The 20143-nt window shown below is 34.8% G+C and overlaps 1 protein-coding gene across 1 annotated transcript; it reads right to left on the bottom strand.

Moving 5' to 3' along the window:
* Positions 1-206: 206 nt before the first annotated feature.
* LOC129216892 (uncharacterized) lies at positions 207-19595 on the bottom strand (the record flags this gene model as incomplete). Its single annotated transcript, XM_054851108.1, is given in 2 exon segments — positions 207-738; positions 18850-19595. Coding segments are annotated over 2 exon segments (957 nt in total). The 3' UTR covers positions 207-429.
* Between the last annotated feature and the right edge of the window lie 548 nt (positions 19596-20143).

Here is a 20143-nt window from a genome sequence, read left to right as displayed (position 1 = left end):
GATCGCTTTAAAGATGAGCCTCTCCAGAGACATTCCCTCTTCAGAAAGATCGCTTTAAAGATGAGCCTCTGCAGAGACATATTGTCCCTCTTCAGAAAGATCGCTTTAAAGATGAGCCTCTCCAGAGACATTCCCTCTTCAGAAAGATCGCTTTAAAGACGAGCCTCTCCAAAGACATATTGCCCCTACTCAGAAATATTGTTTTAAAAGGCGAGTCTCTCCGGGGACAATTTGCCCTTCTTTGGTAAGGTGAGTAAAGTAAAAATGTTAACTTGCATCACACAAAAACTATTCTTTGGTAGTCCTTCCGAATGAAAAATATGGATGAATCATTTGGAAGTTGGTGCAGGAACGTAACCATATCCAAGTTGATTATCATTATTAACAGTTTCTTCTCCTTAAATTCGAAAAGAACAGCTATTGCTACGGTCAGGCTTCTATTTTCGAGCATTTGACATCGGCTCTGACTGGTAAGAGCTTTTTCTGAAGTAACTGATCAGGGTTGTAGCTGTGAGGTTTGATCCACATCTGGAAAGACACCAGCGTTTTCCACTGGCTTGGGCAACCAAATCGATCTACGTAGTAAAAGAAATTTTCGTGGCAGTAGTGTTCTACAGGACCATGCACAGTTAGCAACCCGTGGGACTCGGCCTGCTCTTGAAGCACCTGCAGGAAACCGCCGGCAGCGTTGTCGATGAATATCACAATGGCTCCGGGCTTCATACAGCTGAATATTTCCTGCAATGAAAAACATGTAGGTTCAGTCATTGAACTAGAAGGGTTCAGTTGGGGTAACTCCAGGGCTTAATTTGCATAGGAGCTCAGGCAGGGGCACCTCGAAGGGAAGGTCCAGGAACCTCCCGAAAATTTTCTTTAATCGCCAAATTTTGTCCGACGATTCGGCAAGTATTATTATAGCCATTAGCTTCTGTTTTAATTCTTAAATGCGCTGCAGTGCGGCGGGGTGGTAAGGCGCTGTTCTTCCGTGCCTTTGTCCAGGGTTCTGCCCCGCGGTAGCCAGTTGGTGGATTTTCGAGATGCAGAAAATCGCCAGCGCCCATGTCGGATGATTTTGCGGCATGTAAAAAATCCCTTGGGTATTCGTTTGGCTTAGAATGCCTTTGCAAAATTAAATCCCTTGAGCAGTCTCGCATCGATGAGAGCTCAGGTATCTCCATCTGGTGGAAACTGGGCGTCAAAGTTACCTGTGCCATATACATCCGCGCTTTAATGGTGACAAATGAAAGACTAGATGCCATATCGGAGGATCGCACAGGTGTGCAAAATGCTAAATAGCCCATAGAAAGAAGAAATAAAACTAAATTCTAAATGTCTCTTTTCATTATGTATGCTCGTATTTTATCATTCGGCAAAAGTTGGAGTTTCACTTGGCAAATTGAGAATTTTCCCCATCCTAAAAAGTTTGAGTTTGGGGCGTCTCCGAGCATTATCCTATTTGCGCATCAAAATAAGCACTTTTAAAAGTAAAAGGGCTTTGCTCCTCTCAGAGGTCAGAGTGGGGATTTTTAAAAATGTAGGACCAAATTTGGATAAAATTTTAGGACAATAAATAACAAAAAAGGCAATCAAACTTTACTAATTTGAACATATGCTTATTGTCAACGTTGCTAGGACCATAACTTCTCCTTCTCCCGGGGGGGGGGGGGGGGGTTAATAACATTTTAAAAACTTTTTAAAAAATAAAACTTATTAAAAGTACTAGCAAAATTGTAATCAGGGTTTGAAATAGCCACTTACGGGGGGGGGGGGGGAGGTCTCTCGTAAGCCCAGATTTCAGGAGAGATTTTCACTAATTTTATTTATTACAAACTTCTTTATCAGTCATTCCATGTCAACTGACCTAATTTTTCAAATCGTCCCCACTCGACCATCTCCGATTTGGATAAAATTTTATAGAGGCGTAGAGATGCCTTTGAAACTAACCTATGCAAATTTTCAGCTTCCTAGATCCAAATCCTGAGGATCTAGGATCTCCGAAAAATGGGATCCAAGATGGCGGATTAACTTTTTGTGCCAAATTGCCAAGTTTACAGGAAATTTTATTATACTGGAAGCCTGAAATTAAAGGCGCTTAAAGTATGTTTGACTGTTAGAATATTCAGAGTTATAGAGCTTAAATATCTACTAGCTGCGTGCCCGGCGTTGCACGGGCTACCTAAAAAATGTAAGAGCAGTCCAGTTGATGCTTTTGTAGTACACTGACACTAGTTTCTAACGCGTTAAGGAATAAATAAATGCGCGTAAAGCAAGGTTTGCAAAACACCAGTAAAACATATTTTTGCCAAAACACCTCATCAACGTTAATAATCGTTATCAATGATACAAGTTATGAGTACATTTTCAGTCAGCACAAAAGGGGAAAATATATGCATTATCAACTATAATCTTTACTCACGTTAAACTGAATTACATCTGATAGACTATATCGGAAATATTTATGCACAATAACAATCCGCTTTTTACATAAAATAGTCTACTACCCGGCGTTGCCCGGGTGTTTATTAATGCAACATACCACTCAGATAAATATTTGGATGGATTCTATCCACATGGTCGTACAAGAATTACATCAATCCGTTTTCCAGGTACAAACCCTCAAAGAACTCAAATAACTTGTAAATCACTCATTTACTTTACGACGTGCACGGTCCTCCTCGAAAATGAAAGTTATGTCATGTGACGCGTATTTAACAATCAGGCTTGAACAAAAAAAAAAAAAAAAAAAAAAAAAAAACAGCAAAATTTTGCTGCAGATTACGGCAAAATAATCGAAAAGTAAACAACTTAAACACCCTGATTACAGGAAAAGCCTTAAAACAAAAGCCTAATTTTATTTCTTTATATTCGAGAAAAAAAATGGCAACAGATCTTTCATCTCAATGATTTTCTTCACCGCTATACATTTTAATAAAAGCGTTGTTGCGGAAAGTTGAGATGAAGCACTGAATAATAATTTGAATGGAGGAAAGCCTTCGAAAAATAGGGATTTGATTTTGAAATCTAAAAGTCATAATTAATAGTTTTTAATTGATATCTCCGCTAATTATTATCAGAGGATTATGTTAAATAGCCAAACATGAAGACGGGAAGATGACGAATCCATCGATACCTGGTTCGATGGTCAGTTCACCGTCGTTCGGGAGAAGAAGCTTGGACATAGATAGATAGATACTCAGATTTTATATGTATAAGACTAGCTGCGTGCCCGGCGTTGCACGGGCTACCTAAAAAATAAAAGTTATGTCAAGTGACGCGAGTTCAACACTCAGGCTTGAACCAAAAAAAAAAAAAAAAAAGTCAGTGTAGTTTTGCGGCAGATTGCGGAAAACCCCCCGAAAAAGTAAACAATTTAAATCCCCTGATTACAGGAAAAGCCTCAAAACAAAAACAAGAATTTTACCTGTTCATATTCGAGAAAAAGAAATGGCAACAGATCTTTCATCTCAATGATTTTCTTCACGCTGTAAATTTTAATAAAAGCGTTCATCCGGAAAGTTGAGTTGAAGCACTGAATAATAATTTGAATGGAGGAAAGCCTTCAAAAAATAGTGATTTGATTTTGAAATCTAAGAGTCATAATTAATAATTTTTAATTGATATCTCCGCTAATTATTATCGGAGGATTATGTTAAATAGCCAAACATGAAGACGGGAAGATGACGAATCCATCGATACCTGGTTCGATGGTCAGTTCACTGTCGTTCGGGAGAAGAAGCTTGGACATAGATAGATAGATAGATACTCAGATTTTATATGTATAAGATTTTCTAGAAGATATTGTGATTTAAAGTGGCTATCAAAACCGTTCAAGTGAAAAATAGCCCATTTTCAAAGCGCTATAGCTCAAGTTTGTCACCTCGCATCTTCTTTTCGTTTATACCATTAGAAAGAACACATTTTTTCCTTTCAAATTACGTTTTTTCTTCGATGGTGTTCTTTCGAATAAGGATAAAAAAAAACGAGTTTGAAATTATATCTGTCGTAACGAATTGCCATGTTCAATCTCAGATTACGGGACATTTTACAACACTGGAAGCCTGAAATTTTAGGAGCTTTAAGTACTTTTGGTTGTCAACATGTTCTAGTATTTTCGTGAATTTGAGTTCATTAACTTTTGTGTAGCACGTATGCAAAGTCTGGACAAAACGCAGCTGAGAAACGTTTTCCTGGATTTTAAAATGTCATTAATTCTAAACAAAAATGATTCAAATGCTCGAACTTCGTAATTCTATTGTCAATAAGCATGTTTTTAATGGGTTATAGTTGCAGAGCGTAAATATTGATTTTCTTAGAGATATTGGCATCCAAAGTGGCTATCAAAATAGTTCACATGAAGAATAGCCTGTTTTCAATGCCCTGTAGCTCAAGTTTGTCACCTTGCATCTTCTTTTCGTTGGTACCACGAGATAGAACATATTTTTTCCTATAAAACTAATTTTTCTTTTCGATGGTGTTCTTTCAGATAAGCGGGAAAAAATGAGCCTGAAATACTATTTGTCCTTAGCGAGAAAATCTCGTTCTACAATAAATAAAGAATGGTGAATGCCGTGGACAACCGACTTATAGGGATTTTGCAACTGTTATAAGTCAGAAATAATTTTTATTAATCATTTAAAAAGATATTTTGCAAATGAAATATGTTTAAAAAAAAAATATATATTATTCTGTCTATTGTATCACTTCCTGAACAAAATATTTTTCTTATCCTAACATATTTAATTTACAACAGAAGTTTTTAAATGATTAATTAAAAAAATAACAGTCGCAAAATCCTTACAAGTCGGTTCTCGGTTGTCACGGCATTCACCATTCTTTATTTATTGTAAAACGAGATTTTCTCGCTAACGACAAATAGCATTTCAGGCTCATTTTTTCCCGCTTTTTTGAAAGAACACCATCGAAAAGAAAAATTATTTTTATAGGAAAAAATATGTTCTATCTCGTGGTACCAACGAAAAGAAGATGCAAGGCGACAAACTTGAGCTACAGGGCATTGAAAACAGGCTATTCTTCATGTGAACTATTTTGATAGCCACTTTGGATGCCAATATCTCTTAGAAAATCAATATTTACGCTCTGCAACTATAACCCATTAAAAACATGCATATTGACAATAGAATTACGAAGTTTGAGCATTTGAATCATTTTTGTTTAGAATTGATGATATTCTAAAATCTAAGAAAAAGTTTCTCTGCTGCGTTTTGTCAAGACTTTGCATACGTGCTACACAAAAGTTAATGAACTCAAATTCACAAAAATACTAGAATGTGTTGACAACCAAAAGTACTTAAAGCTCCTAAAATTTCAGGCTTCCAGTGTTATAAAATGTCACGTAATCTAAGATGTAACAAGGCAATTCGTTACGACAGATATAAGTTCAAGCTCGTTTTTTTATCCTAATTCTAAAGAACGCCATCGAAAAAAAAACTTATTTTCAAAGGAAAAAATGTGTTCTTTCTAATGGTATAAACGAAAAGAAGATGCAAGGTGACAAACTTGAGCTACAGCGCTTTGAAAATGGGCTAATTTTCACTTGAACGGTTTTGATAGCCACTTTGAATCACAATCTCTTCTAGAAAATAGATGTTTAAGCTCTGTAACTGTAACTCATTAAAAACAAGCACTTTCACAATGGAATCACGTAGCACGAGCTTTTGAATTATTTTTGTTCTGATTTTATTACAATCTAAAATTCAGGACAAAAAATATCCCATCGCATTTTTTCGTAAGTTCACGCGCATACCACACAAAATCTAACGATCTCAAATTCACAAAAGTACTTGAATATACTAGCGGTCAAACATACATTAAGCGCCTAAAATTTCAGGCTTCTAGTGTCAAAAAAATTCTTGTAAACTTGGTGTAAACTTGGCAATTTGGCACCAAAAGCTAATCCACCATCTTGGATCACATTTTTCGGAGATCCTAGATCTTCAGGATTTGCATCTAGGAAGCTGAAAATTTGTAAGATTAGTTTCAAAGGCATCTCTACTCCTCTATAAAATTTCATCCAAATCGGAGACGGTCGATTGGGGACCACTAGGCAGGATTGCCAGATTTAAGAACGGTAAATACGGGACAGGCTTCTAAATGTGAAAAGGGGAGGGGGGACATTTTTGAGATTGAGTGCAATTACTGGTTATGGTGTATTTTTAAGGAGTGATAAACAACAATTGTTTTATAGCTTTCCGAAGATTCCTCTCAGTATGTTTATGGGTGAGCACAATTTTGGAGGAAATATATCTCAGAGAATAAAGCAAGCAATAGAACGATGTTCAGTGTACAGATCGACGTTGATAGGAACAGGTGCTAATTAGTTTTTTTTGCTATAAGAGAAACAGTGCAATCGAAAACATTTCTTATTAAATGTGACTACTTTATCAAAAATAGTGCAGTGAAACCTGTGTAAGTTGACCACTTGCGGTGCACTATTTTAGTGCCCAACTTAAACTGCTGGTCAACTTATAGAGGTTGAATTATATGATATAGATTTAATTCTGTGCCTGAAAATAGAGGTCAACTTAGACAGGTGGTAAACTTACAAGGGTGGTCAACTTTACTGGTTTTACTGTAATGAAAAGAAACGTGGAGCAAAAATTATTTTTTGATGCCAGACCAGCCAATGTTGAAATCTGAATGAGTAAGCCTCATGGCCTGCCGCTGAAACAAAAACGAAAGAACCAAATAAAAACGATAACAATTTTTGCATTTGCAGGGGCCAATCCAGGATTTTTTTCTCGCTACCTATTTTTGTGAAAGTATTGCATCATTCTATTTTTGTGAAAGTTTTTTTTTTATCAGCATTTTTTTTTTTTTTTTTTGAAATTTTAGAGGCATCCTAATTTTTGTAAAAGAGAAGTAGAACAAGTGAAATTTTAGTTCGAAAAGTGTAAATGTCATCTAGTATTATTTTTAACAGGTTTCATTTTTTGGGGAGGGGGAGCTAAAAACCTAAGAAGTACGAAAAATATCATCATAATTTCAGCTTAATGGGCTATGTACTGTGTACAATATAGGAAATTATGAGAAAAACGGTTTCCCAAAACAGATGTTGAAAGATTGCAATAATATTGCATAAATACACTTTGGCGAGAAACAACTAAAAATTAGTTAAAGTGCTACAAAAAGTTTTCTATTTAAGCGATTGTTCATATAAACCTGCTTAGAATTTTATTTTATGAGTAAATTTTGTTTTAAACAGAGAAACAAATTTTATATTTTAAAATGCGAATTTTTGTGAAATTTTCGATGTTTTTGTGAAGCCACTGATTTTATAACTTGATTTTTGTGAAAGTACCGATTTCAAAACAAGATTTTTGTGAAGGTACCGAAAAACGGTAGTAAAATCAGCCTGTATTGGGCCCTGATTTGCTACCAAATTATTTTCTTTTTGCTCTTTTTTTCACATGTTTTTTTTTTCCTTAAAACAGGGTGGCGACAGAAACTGTGAAAAAAAGTTCCCTGACTTTTCCCTGATTAAGTTCATCAAATTTCCCTGATTTACGTTACCAATGATAATGATTTTCTTTCTTTGCTCTACTTGAAATCTATTGTATGTTAGTATAAAATGCAGTATTTTAAACGTTTTAAGTTGTGTAAAGTTGTTGAACTAAAGATGTATTTTTAAAAAATGCTGCTTTTTTTAATAAAATGGTTAAAAAAACATATCGTCAATTTTTTTTTTTTGGGGGGGGGGAACCCCTACAAAACAATATATTAAATTTTTTTACATGGAAAGATTATAGAAAATTTAAAAAAAAAAACTTTACTTCCAGAAACCACTTAGCATAAGAATTTTAAGAAACTATTAAAATCACTCTTAAAAACATATGTGTATTTATGATGGAACTAAAAAGTAATTGAAATTATTCTGAACTAAATTTTCAAACTGTATATTAATTGTTGCAAGAATAACAAGCAATAGTGAAAGAATAGAAGTAATGTCGTTATTCTTAGATAACTATTGACATATTTATGCAAAACAAATGAAACCATTTGACATCCATTCATAGGGAGCTTTTCTCTAATCAATAACATAGGTTTTAATGAATGAATAGAGCATTTTAACAATAAAAAAAAATAAAGATATTTATTTAAGTACACAAGTTAACTCTATTTCAAATGATTTCAGTATGTAACAGAAAAAAAAAATCTTAGCTTGCTTTAGTAACAAACAACTTTGAAATGCAAGAAAAAAAAAAGAAAAAAAAAAGCAATTAGTTAATTTTAAAATATATTAAAGAAGAATACAACCTGGTTATAAAATAAAAGAATCACTTTAGTCTGAAGAAAAGAAAACCTTTATAATACACGGTTACAACAAGTAGTATAACGGCAAAAAAACAAAAGTTTTTTTACTGAAAGTTCAATTTTAGCAATTAAATTAAAAACGCGAAGAAGTAATAACTTTTAAGCTTTTATAATATTAGTTCAAAAACCAAAGGTTTCTTCTTGAAATCGTGATTACAGTACGCTAGTTACTTCAAGACAATGGAATAAAGGAAAAGGAGCTAAGGCATTAATGAAGGCTTCCTCTTTGCCTGTATGGCTGTTTATTTTACGTAGCATTGAAAGCATAAAAAGAAATTTCAAGCTAGGTAAAATAAACAACCTAACAGACACAGAAGCAATCTTAGGAAGTTCATCCTGTGGTTAATAAGTAAGATTCAATACTTTGACGTTGAGGAAAAAAGATGCACAAATATGCGGCAGTGTATAGTCGCACCTCATTAATTTTACTTTTTTTTTGAACAGATAATTGGTGGAAAATGCGTAGGGAATTAGAGTACTTAATTTTGTAAAGCAAAAAAAAAATTTCTTCATAAAATCAATTTTTCCTGATTTTTTGTTATTTTTTCAAAATTCCCTGATATTTCCCTGACTTTTCCCTGATTAATAAAGTTCCCTGACTTTTCCCTGATCTCCCTGATCTGTCGCCACCCTGTAAAATAATGTCTCGTTTTGTAAAATACTGTTATTAGCCAGAATACGGGACTTTAGCCGTCCCGTATGGATGTTCCCCGGGACAATTTTTCAAAATACGGGACTGTCCCTTGAAATCCGGGACGTCTGCAACCCTGCCCCTAGGTCACTTGACAAGGAATGACTCTTGTACAACTTTAGTTATGCATTTTAATGTCCTATTTTTCGATCCAATTAAGGATTTTGAAGCAACATGATTTTTAACAATAAGCAACAAAAAGTACCCAAAATGGGCCAAGCAAACAAATGATGGCATGTAATAAAAGTATTTATTACTAATGCGCCACATTGGCAAAAAGGTTGTAAAACAAAAATATACAGAGCGGAGTGCTAATCAAAAATGGAAATAAGTATTGAAACTCTAGAATCTGGAAACTACGGGAAATGCCAAATTCCGTATACGTACATGAATTTTCCGGATTGTTAAATGCTTAAAAATGCGTCATATATTGCATGTAATAAGGCTACAAGAAATGAAAAATCTAAATTTTATTGATGATGTTCCTGAATACAAACAAAAATTGCAATCGCCGAAACGAACAAAGAAATCGCTATTTCGAAAACGACGCTTTACGAGACTTGTGGATCGCAAAAACCAACAAGTATCATGACACGATTTAGTAAATAATGTATTTCTGACTTCTGATTTAAATTTACTTACCTAATCTTCTAAAAATTCTATTTCTAAGAGTCGTGCTATTTTTAAAACAATTCCAAAATGGCTTTAGTTTGAAGAATTTCCCATTTTTTAACACGCTTTTATTAGCTTCAACTCCATTGGCGACGTCAGCTGAAATTTATTGGGGGGGGGGGGGGGGACCATTCTGACTCTGTCATTTTCAAGTTGTGTTAAGAAAAAAATTCGTATATATATATATATATGAGACAAAAATTTGACATCAAATAGAAATGGGTTTACATTTAATACAATAGTACTTCTAAAAGATTACAGCTTGATTTACATAATTACACAATAAGAAAAAAAAATTAAATACCAACAAATACATTTTTTCTATGCTGCACATGGCATACGAATATCCGTGCTATTTTTTGTGATCAATTTCGTCCAAGATGTTTTTGTGAACGTAACATAAAGCAACATGATTCAACCGCTTTCATGTCATAGTCGACCTTAGATACAATTTCAGCTTTCTCAGCGCACTGAAGCTTCTTTCAACTTTACTGACGAAGGGCGGCACACCAAGAGTAGCTGCACCAAATTTTCAACATTTTGAAACAGTGGACAACTGAATTAACCGTTCTTAATAAAATGAAATCATCAAAACGAAATCCAACTTTATTGAATCAGCCGCTTTATGGAATCAAAGCTGTTTAGAACAAATGATGGTGATGCTATTGAAGGAAAAATTCGGAAGGCCTTCTAAGGAAATTTTTAGAAATGGAAATCTTAAAAACGCCATTATAAGCTATATTTGTCGACGTTAGTGTAATCAAAGGAATGAGACTTTAAGTTGCTTCCGATGGCTTTTTTTTTTTTAATAGAGCGAAATCCATCACCCCTCCGCCCAGTTTTTCGAAACTGAAGTTCTAAAAACGGTTTTAGACTAACTTCGATGATGTTACGGGCAGGGCGATTCTGGAGCTCTCCCCAAAACTATTTTGAAATTCAAGTCCTAAAAAGCGAAGTTTTAAGGAGGTATTCAGTTGTATTAGGTGGAGGGATTTAAACGTTCTCCACCTTAAATTTTTCGAAAATGTAGTTTTTGATTTTTTAGATTTCATATGGGAGCAGTCGGACCCTCGTCCAAAATTTTTTCGTAATTGAAGTCTTAAAAGTGCGACTGTGGACCATACTTGGTGACGTTATGAGTTCGGCCGTTTTTTCAAAATTGAAGTTCCACAAAAGCAATCTTAAACTATTTACGATGCTTTCAGAAGGCAAGGCGTTTAGTAATTGTTCCCTGGAAATTTTTCGACATTGAAGCCTTAAAAACGAGGTTCGAGAAGCTCTTTAATGGTTTTAGTGGGTGGAGGGTGATTGCGAAGTGTAGCATTTTGAAGATTTTCTAACTTTTAGACCAATAGGAAAAAGGAAAAAAATGGGACGGGGGGGGGAGTGAAAGAAATAGGGGTAGTTGGACGTAATTACCTGATCAATAGTCAGTAACTTTTTATTATTTTTTATTTTAAGGTTATTTTCAAAATCAATTCAGATTTTTTCCCAACATTAGGCAAATTTTTGAAAGGAGGAGTTCAAGAATCCTCCAATGAAAGGTAAAAAGCAAATTTCAGGTCATCTTTGGAGACATTTAGACGTAAGGAACGGTTTTAGGAATTTTCCTCCGAAACTTTTCAAAGTTGAAATCTTAAAGGGGCAATTTCAGACTATTTTTGGTAGTAACCTTAGTGAAAGGGTGTTGGTTCGGGGACCCTCCGCCAGAAATGTTTTGAAATTGATGTCCGAAAAAGGCCTAAATAAATGCGTTTTTAGGACATCAATTTCCATTGTTACTAAAACCGAACAACTAAAACTTATTTTAAATTTCTTGCAGGGGACGAGAGTTAACGAGAGAAACATTTTGAATACCCTTCTTTTCAAACCGACTTTTTCTTAAAATAACTTCGCTTCCCCAAGATATGTTCTTTTCTTGAGTAAGGGGTACGGATCCCCTGATCGCTTCTGAATACCATTGCCAATTGCCATCTAATGCAGGGTTCCCAAAATTTAACGATTCGCGGCACTCATTGAAGAATTAAAATTTTCTCACGGCATCCTAATCTAGTTTTATATACATATTATTGTTACCATAGGCACTTTGCGGCAGTGGCGTAGCGAGAAAAAATTCTTGGAGGGGGTTAATTTTTTCTGAAGTTTAAAAGTTTAAAGTAAAGCCATGCCCTCAAATTAATGCACACATACACACACACACATATATATATATATATATATATATATATATATATATATATATATATATATATATATACCGTCATAAAAGCTATTAGCTCATAAACAGAACCCTTCAGGTTCGACTGAAAAATGATTTTTTGGGGCTCATGGGGGGGGGGGGGGGGTTCTGACCCCCCTATCCCCCCCATGGCTACGCCACTGCTTTGCGGCACCCATCACCTCTTACTGCGGCACCTAGTTCGGAAATCTGATCTAACGTATTGTAATTATTATTATGACTATATATTTATTTATTTATTTATTTATTTATTGTAGCTAAAAGTTTGGAAATTATTTGTGAGCAACTAAAAACAAAAATAGCTACCTTAATTTTTGGATTTTTTTCCCAGATTTTGGAGGAGGCCCGGGCCCCCTCAGCCTCTCCCTTATATACGCCCTTGGTGACAGGCCTGCCTTGAGAGGCACACCCCACAGATTGAAAAGTATTGTCCTACACCGAGAACAAACAGCATTTGGTGTATAATTGAATTCTGTTCAGCGAACGATGGGAAAGAGATAGAGAAATGAACTGCTTTTTTCTGACCCGTGACAATAAGTTTTAAAATGGTTATTTCAATAAAATTTGTTCAGTAAAGCAGGATTATTAATGGATAATTTTCTGTTAAGCTTTAATAACTAAAAGGAGTATTATTTATTTCATTAAAATTTATAAAAGATGAAACATTTCAAAAAAAAAAAAGAAGAGAAAGTTGAACGCATTAGCTCCGATAGGACTCATAATGTCAAAATATTGACTGTAAAGTATACCTGATTAGCAGGAATTCAGGGGCTACTCGATTGGAGGTCACTGTGAACTTTCATAAACTTTCCTTTAACAGAAAATTTTGTCTGACGAGTCTTCAAACTTCGAGTAGTTTTTTGTGAAATATTGCATTAAAAAGATATTCTCATCAGATGTAGTGATGTGGGTAATTAGGAATTTCATTCGGAAAATCGAGAAATAACCCCATCTGAATAGTATAAAATCGGGGACCCCCTGCATGTATTACACTAAACAGAATGGTACTTAGCTATCACGGTCTTTTGACTTTTTGAAGATGGTTCCGTGGATGTTGATGATGATTTAGTAGTTAAAAATTGCTCAGATTCATTTGATGTAGAAGGTTTGCTACATTTTCCCGTTTCAAGCCACATCTCCATAGCCGTAATCGAATATGTAAAAAAAAAGTATTTTTACCAAAATAGGAGCGCTCTTCAGGTCACTTACTCTCAAGGAAACCAAAAGACCACATGAAATTATCTTTATTTTTTTCGGAACGTTTCCCAATGGGGAAGCTCCTTTTTTTTCAGTCTTTTTTTTTTTCTTTTTTTTCATCTTGCGCTTCTTTTTTCGTTGGTCTATCGGAAGTGACATCAGAGTATCCATCGTTATGCTGGTTTACGATTTGCTTTTGAAATTGTACGTTAATTTTTAGACTCCTCCTCTTTTTTTTTTTGTAACGTAACGCTTTTTTAGTCAAATTTGAGATGCCGCAAACACATTTGAGAAACCGCACTTCGGTAAGGTACTTTGAAGCCACGTGTTGAATAATGCCAAACACATGACACTTCCTTTCCTTTTCTACCCCAAACTTAACCTTTGGTCTTCTAAATTTTTGTGCATCCTTTGGCCAGGGTGTTGTTGCCAGCTGCAAAAAACCGCCAGAGAGGTCTGGTGTCTCATTTTGTTTGGGTAACATCGGGGTCGCTATAAATTGAATCGAATCGGAGAAACAAACACTGCAAAGCGCGAAACAGAAACCTGGAAGCGCCGAGAAACGAGATAAGAAAGAAAGGGGCAGAAACTCAGATCCCCGTCTGACTTCTGTTGACTTATTAGCACGAGAGTCGTAAAAAAGGGGGGAGGAGAGTTGCCCATCTAGTTTCAGTATCTCAAAGTTGTTTCCCCTAAATAGCAACAAATACGCTGGAATGACTTTCAAGCTGGGGAGGCCGGCGACACGACTATGGATGGTGTGCGCAGAGTGCAGAACAATGGTTTGTCACTGGAAGTTCACTTTCCGACTTTCCGTTCACTATACACATCACCTATTTTGTTTTTTTTAGTTCATTTTTTTCAATGTTCATTTCGTTTTGATTGATATGATTTTACATGGTAAATTATGTATTATGCAACTGTTTAAAGTCTTCAAAGCAAAATAAATTTCCTCAAAATAATGAATTTCATCTTGACAATTATCGAGGGGGTCCGATTTTCAAACATTGAGAGGGTCCGGTCCTCAAATATTGGGGGGGGGGGGGGGGGGGGGGTTCGGACCCCTTGGACCCCCCCGGCCGCGACGCCCATGGCTTCAACTGTATGTATGTATGTATGTATGTATCTTGTAACGGAATCTTGCAGTTCAAATTTCGCCCACTTCCTGCGATCGGATTCTTTTGAAATTTGGCACGTGACCTCAGACCCGATGACAATGCAATATTCTATAATCAAATTAATTAATTAACCCCTTTAATTGTTAGTTTCCTCTAATTTTAATCAATATTTTTGCATAAATCCAACTATGAAAAAGGAAAAATTTAAAAAAAAAATACATTAAAAAATGCTCGCAAAATTTACTTAAAAATATCTACTAAAACCTTTAATTTTTCTGCATCAGACAAAATTTGTTCCAATGTCCCAAGGTAATTAGAACATGAAATATAATTGTTTTTAACTAATTTCATGCCAAAATTTAGGTGAGCCTTCAATTGGAAATTCATTGCTGATCAGACCATTGTTGAACAAAACTTTTATTCAAATGCATCTCAAATTTTCAAAGTAACTTTAAGATATTACTTTGCACTCGTTTTATAAATAATTTCGTCAATTCAACTTTTACGAAAAGAAGTACTAATTGCAATTTTGCCTGATAATTCTCCAACATAAGACCAAAAAACAGAAAAATAAAATAATAGTTTAAGAAACTAAAAAAACACGCTTTCGTGGCAAAATGAACTAAAAAGTGAAAAATAATCTTTGAATGATAGCAGTTGACCAATCACTTAATTTTAATGTAATACAAAAAAGCGTGGGGGGCTTCTTATCAGTTGTCTTGAATTTCTTCCATTTGTTGTCCAAGCAAAAATGTAAATAGACAGCGCCCCCCGCTTTTTTGTACTACATTAAAATTAAGTGATTGGTCAACTGCTATCATTCAAAGATTATTTTTCACTTTTAAGTTCATTTTGCTACGAAAGCGTGTTTTTTTAGTTTTTTAATTACTAGTTTAAATGAAATTGTCTGTATTTTAAACAAGCTAATACAATATTCTAATTCAGTAGCCAGGGCTAAGGCAAAAATACGTGAAATGCACGCCAACTCAGTTAATTCCCGCCGAGGACTGCAGTTCCGTGCTTATTAGCACTCATCAGCCCGGCATAGGAGTGACTGAGCCGGTTTTGACTGAACTGGTTGTGTATTTCACAATATTCTAAGTTTGTTTTGTAGTAAACGAGTTGCAACAGTTTCCTTTTAAAGCATACAAGTATTTTGATAGCTGTTATATCTGTACGAAATTTTGAAACTGTATGGGATTTTAAATCTACTTGAAGGTTAAAGAAATTATTTTATATACTTTTAAGCTTGTTTTTAAAACATGGTAAATTAAAACTTTTTGATTATATTAATTATTTACAAAAAACTGTCTAGTAATATAGGATGGTCAAAGATTTGCAGAATAGGAAAAATTTCGATTTTTCAAATTTTATTTTTATATGATAGAGTAAAATGTATGAACATCATAGGTGAAAAAAAAATGTGATACGATAAGTATTTTTTTTTTTAATTAATTTTTAAAGTTCAAGCAATTGTGATGTCAAATGGCACAGGAAGTGACGTCAAGCGCTCTTCCGCCGCGGGAGAAGCCGAAGGACGTACAGTTGGCTTCGAAGATGAAAAGTAAGGCTTACCTCCTCGCGTTTTTGGAACATTTAACCTCTCATCCTCTCGGAAATATTCGAATACCATCATTGATGTTACTTGAGGAAGCTTATTAGTTTGTGCTTTAACGAATCCAGACTCCATAGTGTGTTCAAAAGGATTATTGAATATCTAAAAAATAAAAATATCAGCGCGCTCAAAATGTCCGTAGCGAAAACAAGGGATCTTCGGCGGAAGGCTGCCCATTAGTGCCCTGTGTCGTAAGCTCGTGACGTTTCAGAAGAACGCACTTTTGCGCGTGGATTTTTAAAAATTCATTAAAAATCAATCACGGTGTTTTAAAATTTGGCGAGGGTGAATTTTTTAGCTTTGAGGGTCAATTAATATCCAATAGTCAAAATATTAACATTTAATAGGTTGCAACTTCCCTATTGTAATATTGATTCAACATCAACATGCAGTTAAAATTTTTTGATACAGTTGCCTTTTTTGATCGTCTGTAAACTTCAAAACTATCTTAAATATCATGTGAGCAAGACAAGACCAAAAAAAAAAAAAAAAAACCAGTATGACAAGATTTATCGCTTGCAAACAGTCATCTACATAAAAATTATATAATAAACCAGAAATGAGAAACATTAACTAGTGCCTTTTTTTATCCTCTGTGAACTTCTACGAAATGACTGTAAATAACGTTTGCAAAAAAAAAAAAAAAAAATCAATATGATGTAAAAGATTTGTCATCTGCAAAAAAATAAAATGCAAAAGTGTATAGTCCGAAAGAAAGAAAAAAAAAAGAAGTGCAAAATGATAGAATCTGTCAAACAAATAAATAAAATAAAAAAAAAAAAATTATCAATTCCAAAAAATTTAAAAAAAAATAAAATAAATAAATAACCCTAGTAAATATTTGAAAATAAATGACAAAATAAAAATTAAAAAATCAAAAGAAAAACTACGATACAGCTAAGGCTAAGTAAAAATTAATTGGCAATCTTGATCAGGTGTGCCTCCTCCTTAAGAGAAGGCCCCCCCCCCCAAAAAAAAGAGAAAAATACCCCTTAAAGAACCCCCCTCCCCCCTCCCTAGATGGGCAACACTGTCTTGATTTCTCGATATATAAATGAACTCTTAAGAGTCACTGAAGTGCGAAATCGTAATTACGACCCCGAGAGCTAAAAATAACAAGAAGTTCCGTCTAGAACTAGACGAGCCTACTTTCCCGTATACCCATACTACTTTCTAGTACCTGATCAATATTCTCAAAAATAGCTAAAATCGCAAATTTTTTCAAACATATTTTTTTTAATATTTTAAGCTGATTTCTAGGAATAAAATATTCCTTACTTTTCTTCAAAAAAACGAACAAATAAAATAGCAGCACCTTTTAAACAAAGCAGCTAATACACTTCTTTCCATTAAAAAATTTTTTTAACAGCTTTTAAAACGAAAAAATAATAATAAGTTCATTAAAATAAATACATCATATAAAAAAATCGTTTCTTTTTCCCCTGTTGCCGAAAATAATTTTTTAAACGAATTAATGCACTTACCAAAATAAAAAAAAAACAATAAAATGTCAACTTAAAGAAATAATTTTCATTGTCAAAAAAAAAAAAAAATCGTCTGCGCATATTTTTCGAGTTTATTCACCGAAAACCAAATACCTAAATTAAAACTTTAGCGTGAAAATAAAAACAAATCATATCAAAAATAATTATTTCACAGTTAAAACCACAGCAGCGGAGTCGGAGTCGGAGTCAATCTCATTTTGGGATAAAAGAGTCGGAGTCGAATATCCAAGAATCGGAGTCAGTCATTTGTCCTCCGTGTATAAATGTTTGCCAAAGCTACGAAGTCAGAGTCGAAGTCGGGGAGTCGGAGTCCGATTAATTGTCGGGAACAGGAGTCAGAGTCGGTGTCAGGTCCCCCTAAATTCTCGGAGTCGGAGTCAGGAGTAGGTCGTCAAGAGCTATTTCCAACAAAGTTTGTTTGAAGTAAATCCGCCTTCAAGTACGGAATCTACATTGACTTTCAGTTTCCCCGTAGGCGCTAATGTTAAGGGATTTGAACTGTTCAAAATTGAACGGAAAATTGTTCAAATCAAAAAGATATCTTATATACAAGTTTTTCATCAAAAGCTTTTTCCTACAAAGTTTGTTTGAAGCAAATTCGCCTCACAGTTCGGAATTGCTTTGAATTTCCCCGTAGGCGATAATGTTAAGTTTTTTTGAACTGTTCAAAATTGAACAAAAAATAGTTCAAATCAAAAAGTGAAATATGGGAATGAGGTGTCCTCGCCGAGATCTTTCGAACAAAAAAAAGTTTGTTCGAATCGGACTATTCATTCAAAAGTTATTAGGGGGGGACAGACAGACAGACCGACAGACAGACAGACCGACAGACAGACAGACAGACCGACAGACATTTTTCCCCATCTCAATACCCTACTTTCCAATTTTTAATTTTTCAATATTTATTTAATTATTTTATTTATTTTTGACTTTTTTTTGTTTTTTCACGATATTTTTAAGATGCATTAAGCCTTCTTTCATGCTTTTTTCTTCTTTTTCTGACTTTTACTGGGAAAGTAGGCTAAAAAACTGGAGGGTAAATTTTTTTTTCATCCCCCCCCCCCCGGAAGGGAGCCCCTGGTTTCGGAGGAACTTCTCTATTTCGTTGGTTTGCTTTCGTGAGCTGATAAATATAACGTGGTGACGTCACTGCAACCACATGGGTAACCGTTGACCCTTTTACCACGTGGAAATGAACGCCGATTATTTACAACTGAAGCTCAATGTGACATATTGCATTACAATCTTTCATTCTTATCTCTTATGTGCATTGGGAGAACTTATGAAAACTTGTACAAGTACTTAAGTGATTTCAAAATAACCAACTATCAATTAACATTTAATAACGAAATTAGATTCAGCTGTAGGAAAAAAAAGCAGCTGCTTTTTTTTTAATATAATTTTTACAAATGTGAATAACAAAATATTGGCCATAATTTATTATAAACAAATTAATTATACTATTGATTTAATAAACTTACCGCAATCATCGCTCTAGTGTCGGCGCATGCAGCAGCAGAAATAAATTTCACCATACTTATAAAATCTGCATCCTTCAAGTATCGCTTTACGCTTGGACGAAGTGGTTGCAGCAAATTCGCAGTAATATAATTGTAGTGGAAATAAAATGGTGAAAGGATGTCTCTCAGCCTCCAGTTTGGTCCGTTCCGCAGTTCTTGCAAAGTAGACTCGAAAACCCCTTTCCACCCCTCAGTAAGATCAACAATACTGACAAAACATGGGAAAAAATCGAAAAACGCTGTCAACAGATCCAAAATTGCAACTACGTCCGTTCCTGGGCCACCGCCTAAACTGCACAGGTTCAGTCTGAGTTTCCATCGCAGCTGACGTCTTAATATAGCGCCCAGCTTAAAAGCTGCATCCCACAGTAAATCTTGGACCATGCCAGTATGGCACATGGCGTACTTGTGCAAATAAGCACACCTGTGAGCAGGATCGTTGTAATCTGCATACAATACAGTCATTTTTCCGGGCCAGTCTTTGTTGGGCAGATAAGCTTCTTTCACGTTCTGTAGCGCTGTTCGAAATTGGAATTCATTAACAGAGAATCGATGACGTTCTTTGTTGAGAACTCTCTCGAACAAAACATTCATACTCATGCTGTCCATAACTGAATATAGAACATGCAAATATTCGTCTCTAAGAATAACAATCAAAGAATTACCAAACACCACGTGCACGTTTCTGTTTCGACTTTTGTTTGAATAACGATAAACAAAGCGGAGATTTCCCATGCTCCCATCGTTAGTTTAGTGGTGACATCTAGTGCTAATTTTTGAAACTACACAAAATACAGAGCTTTCAGCTTACTGCAAAAAGCATTTTATTTTCTGGAAAATGAAGATGTCGGTGATTTCATGAGCGGAAATTTTAACGAATTTTTTTAGAACGGAGCCAAAATTTGAAAATACAAAGCGAAAAAATATTTCGCGCGGCTGAAATTTTCGCGATTACGACTGGCTCGCGAAAATCGCGAGTATTAAACACTTGCGAAAATAAGTGCTTCTACAGTGAGCAGTATTTCTTCGACGTGAAATATTTCTTTTTACATATTTAAAAAAAAAAAAAAAAAAAAATCCACGCTAAACGTAAATCAAAGTTGAACACCGAAACACAACAAGTTTTGCTGCTATTAGGTTGTTTTACACTGATTATTTTTAATTTATCACCTATAACAAGCTGCGTCGCCCGGCTTTGCACTTTGCATTGTCTACCTTGAAAATAAAAGTTTTGTGGAGTGACGTATCTTCAACA

This window comes from Uloborus diversus, chromosome 2, assembly GCF_026930045.1.
Source record: "Uloborus diversus isolate 005 chromosome 2, Udiv.v.3.1, whole genome shotgun sequence".
In the NCBI taxonomy this organism is placed as follows: domain Eukaryota; kingdom Metazoa; phylum Arthropoda; class Arachnida; order Araneae; family Uloboridae; genus Uloborus; species Uloborus diversus.
The sequence above is the reverse complement of the archived record's forward strand: the minus strand, read 5'-3'. Positions and strand labels throughout refer to the sequence as shown.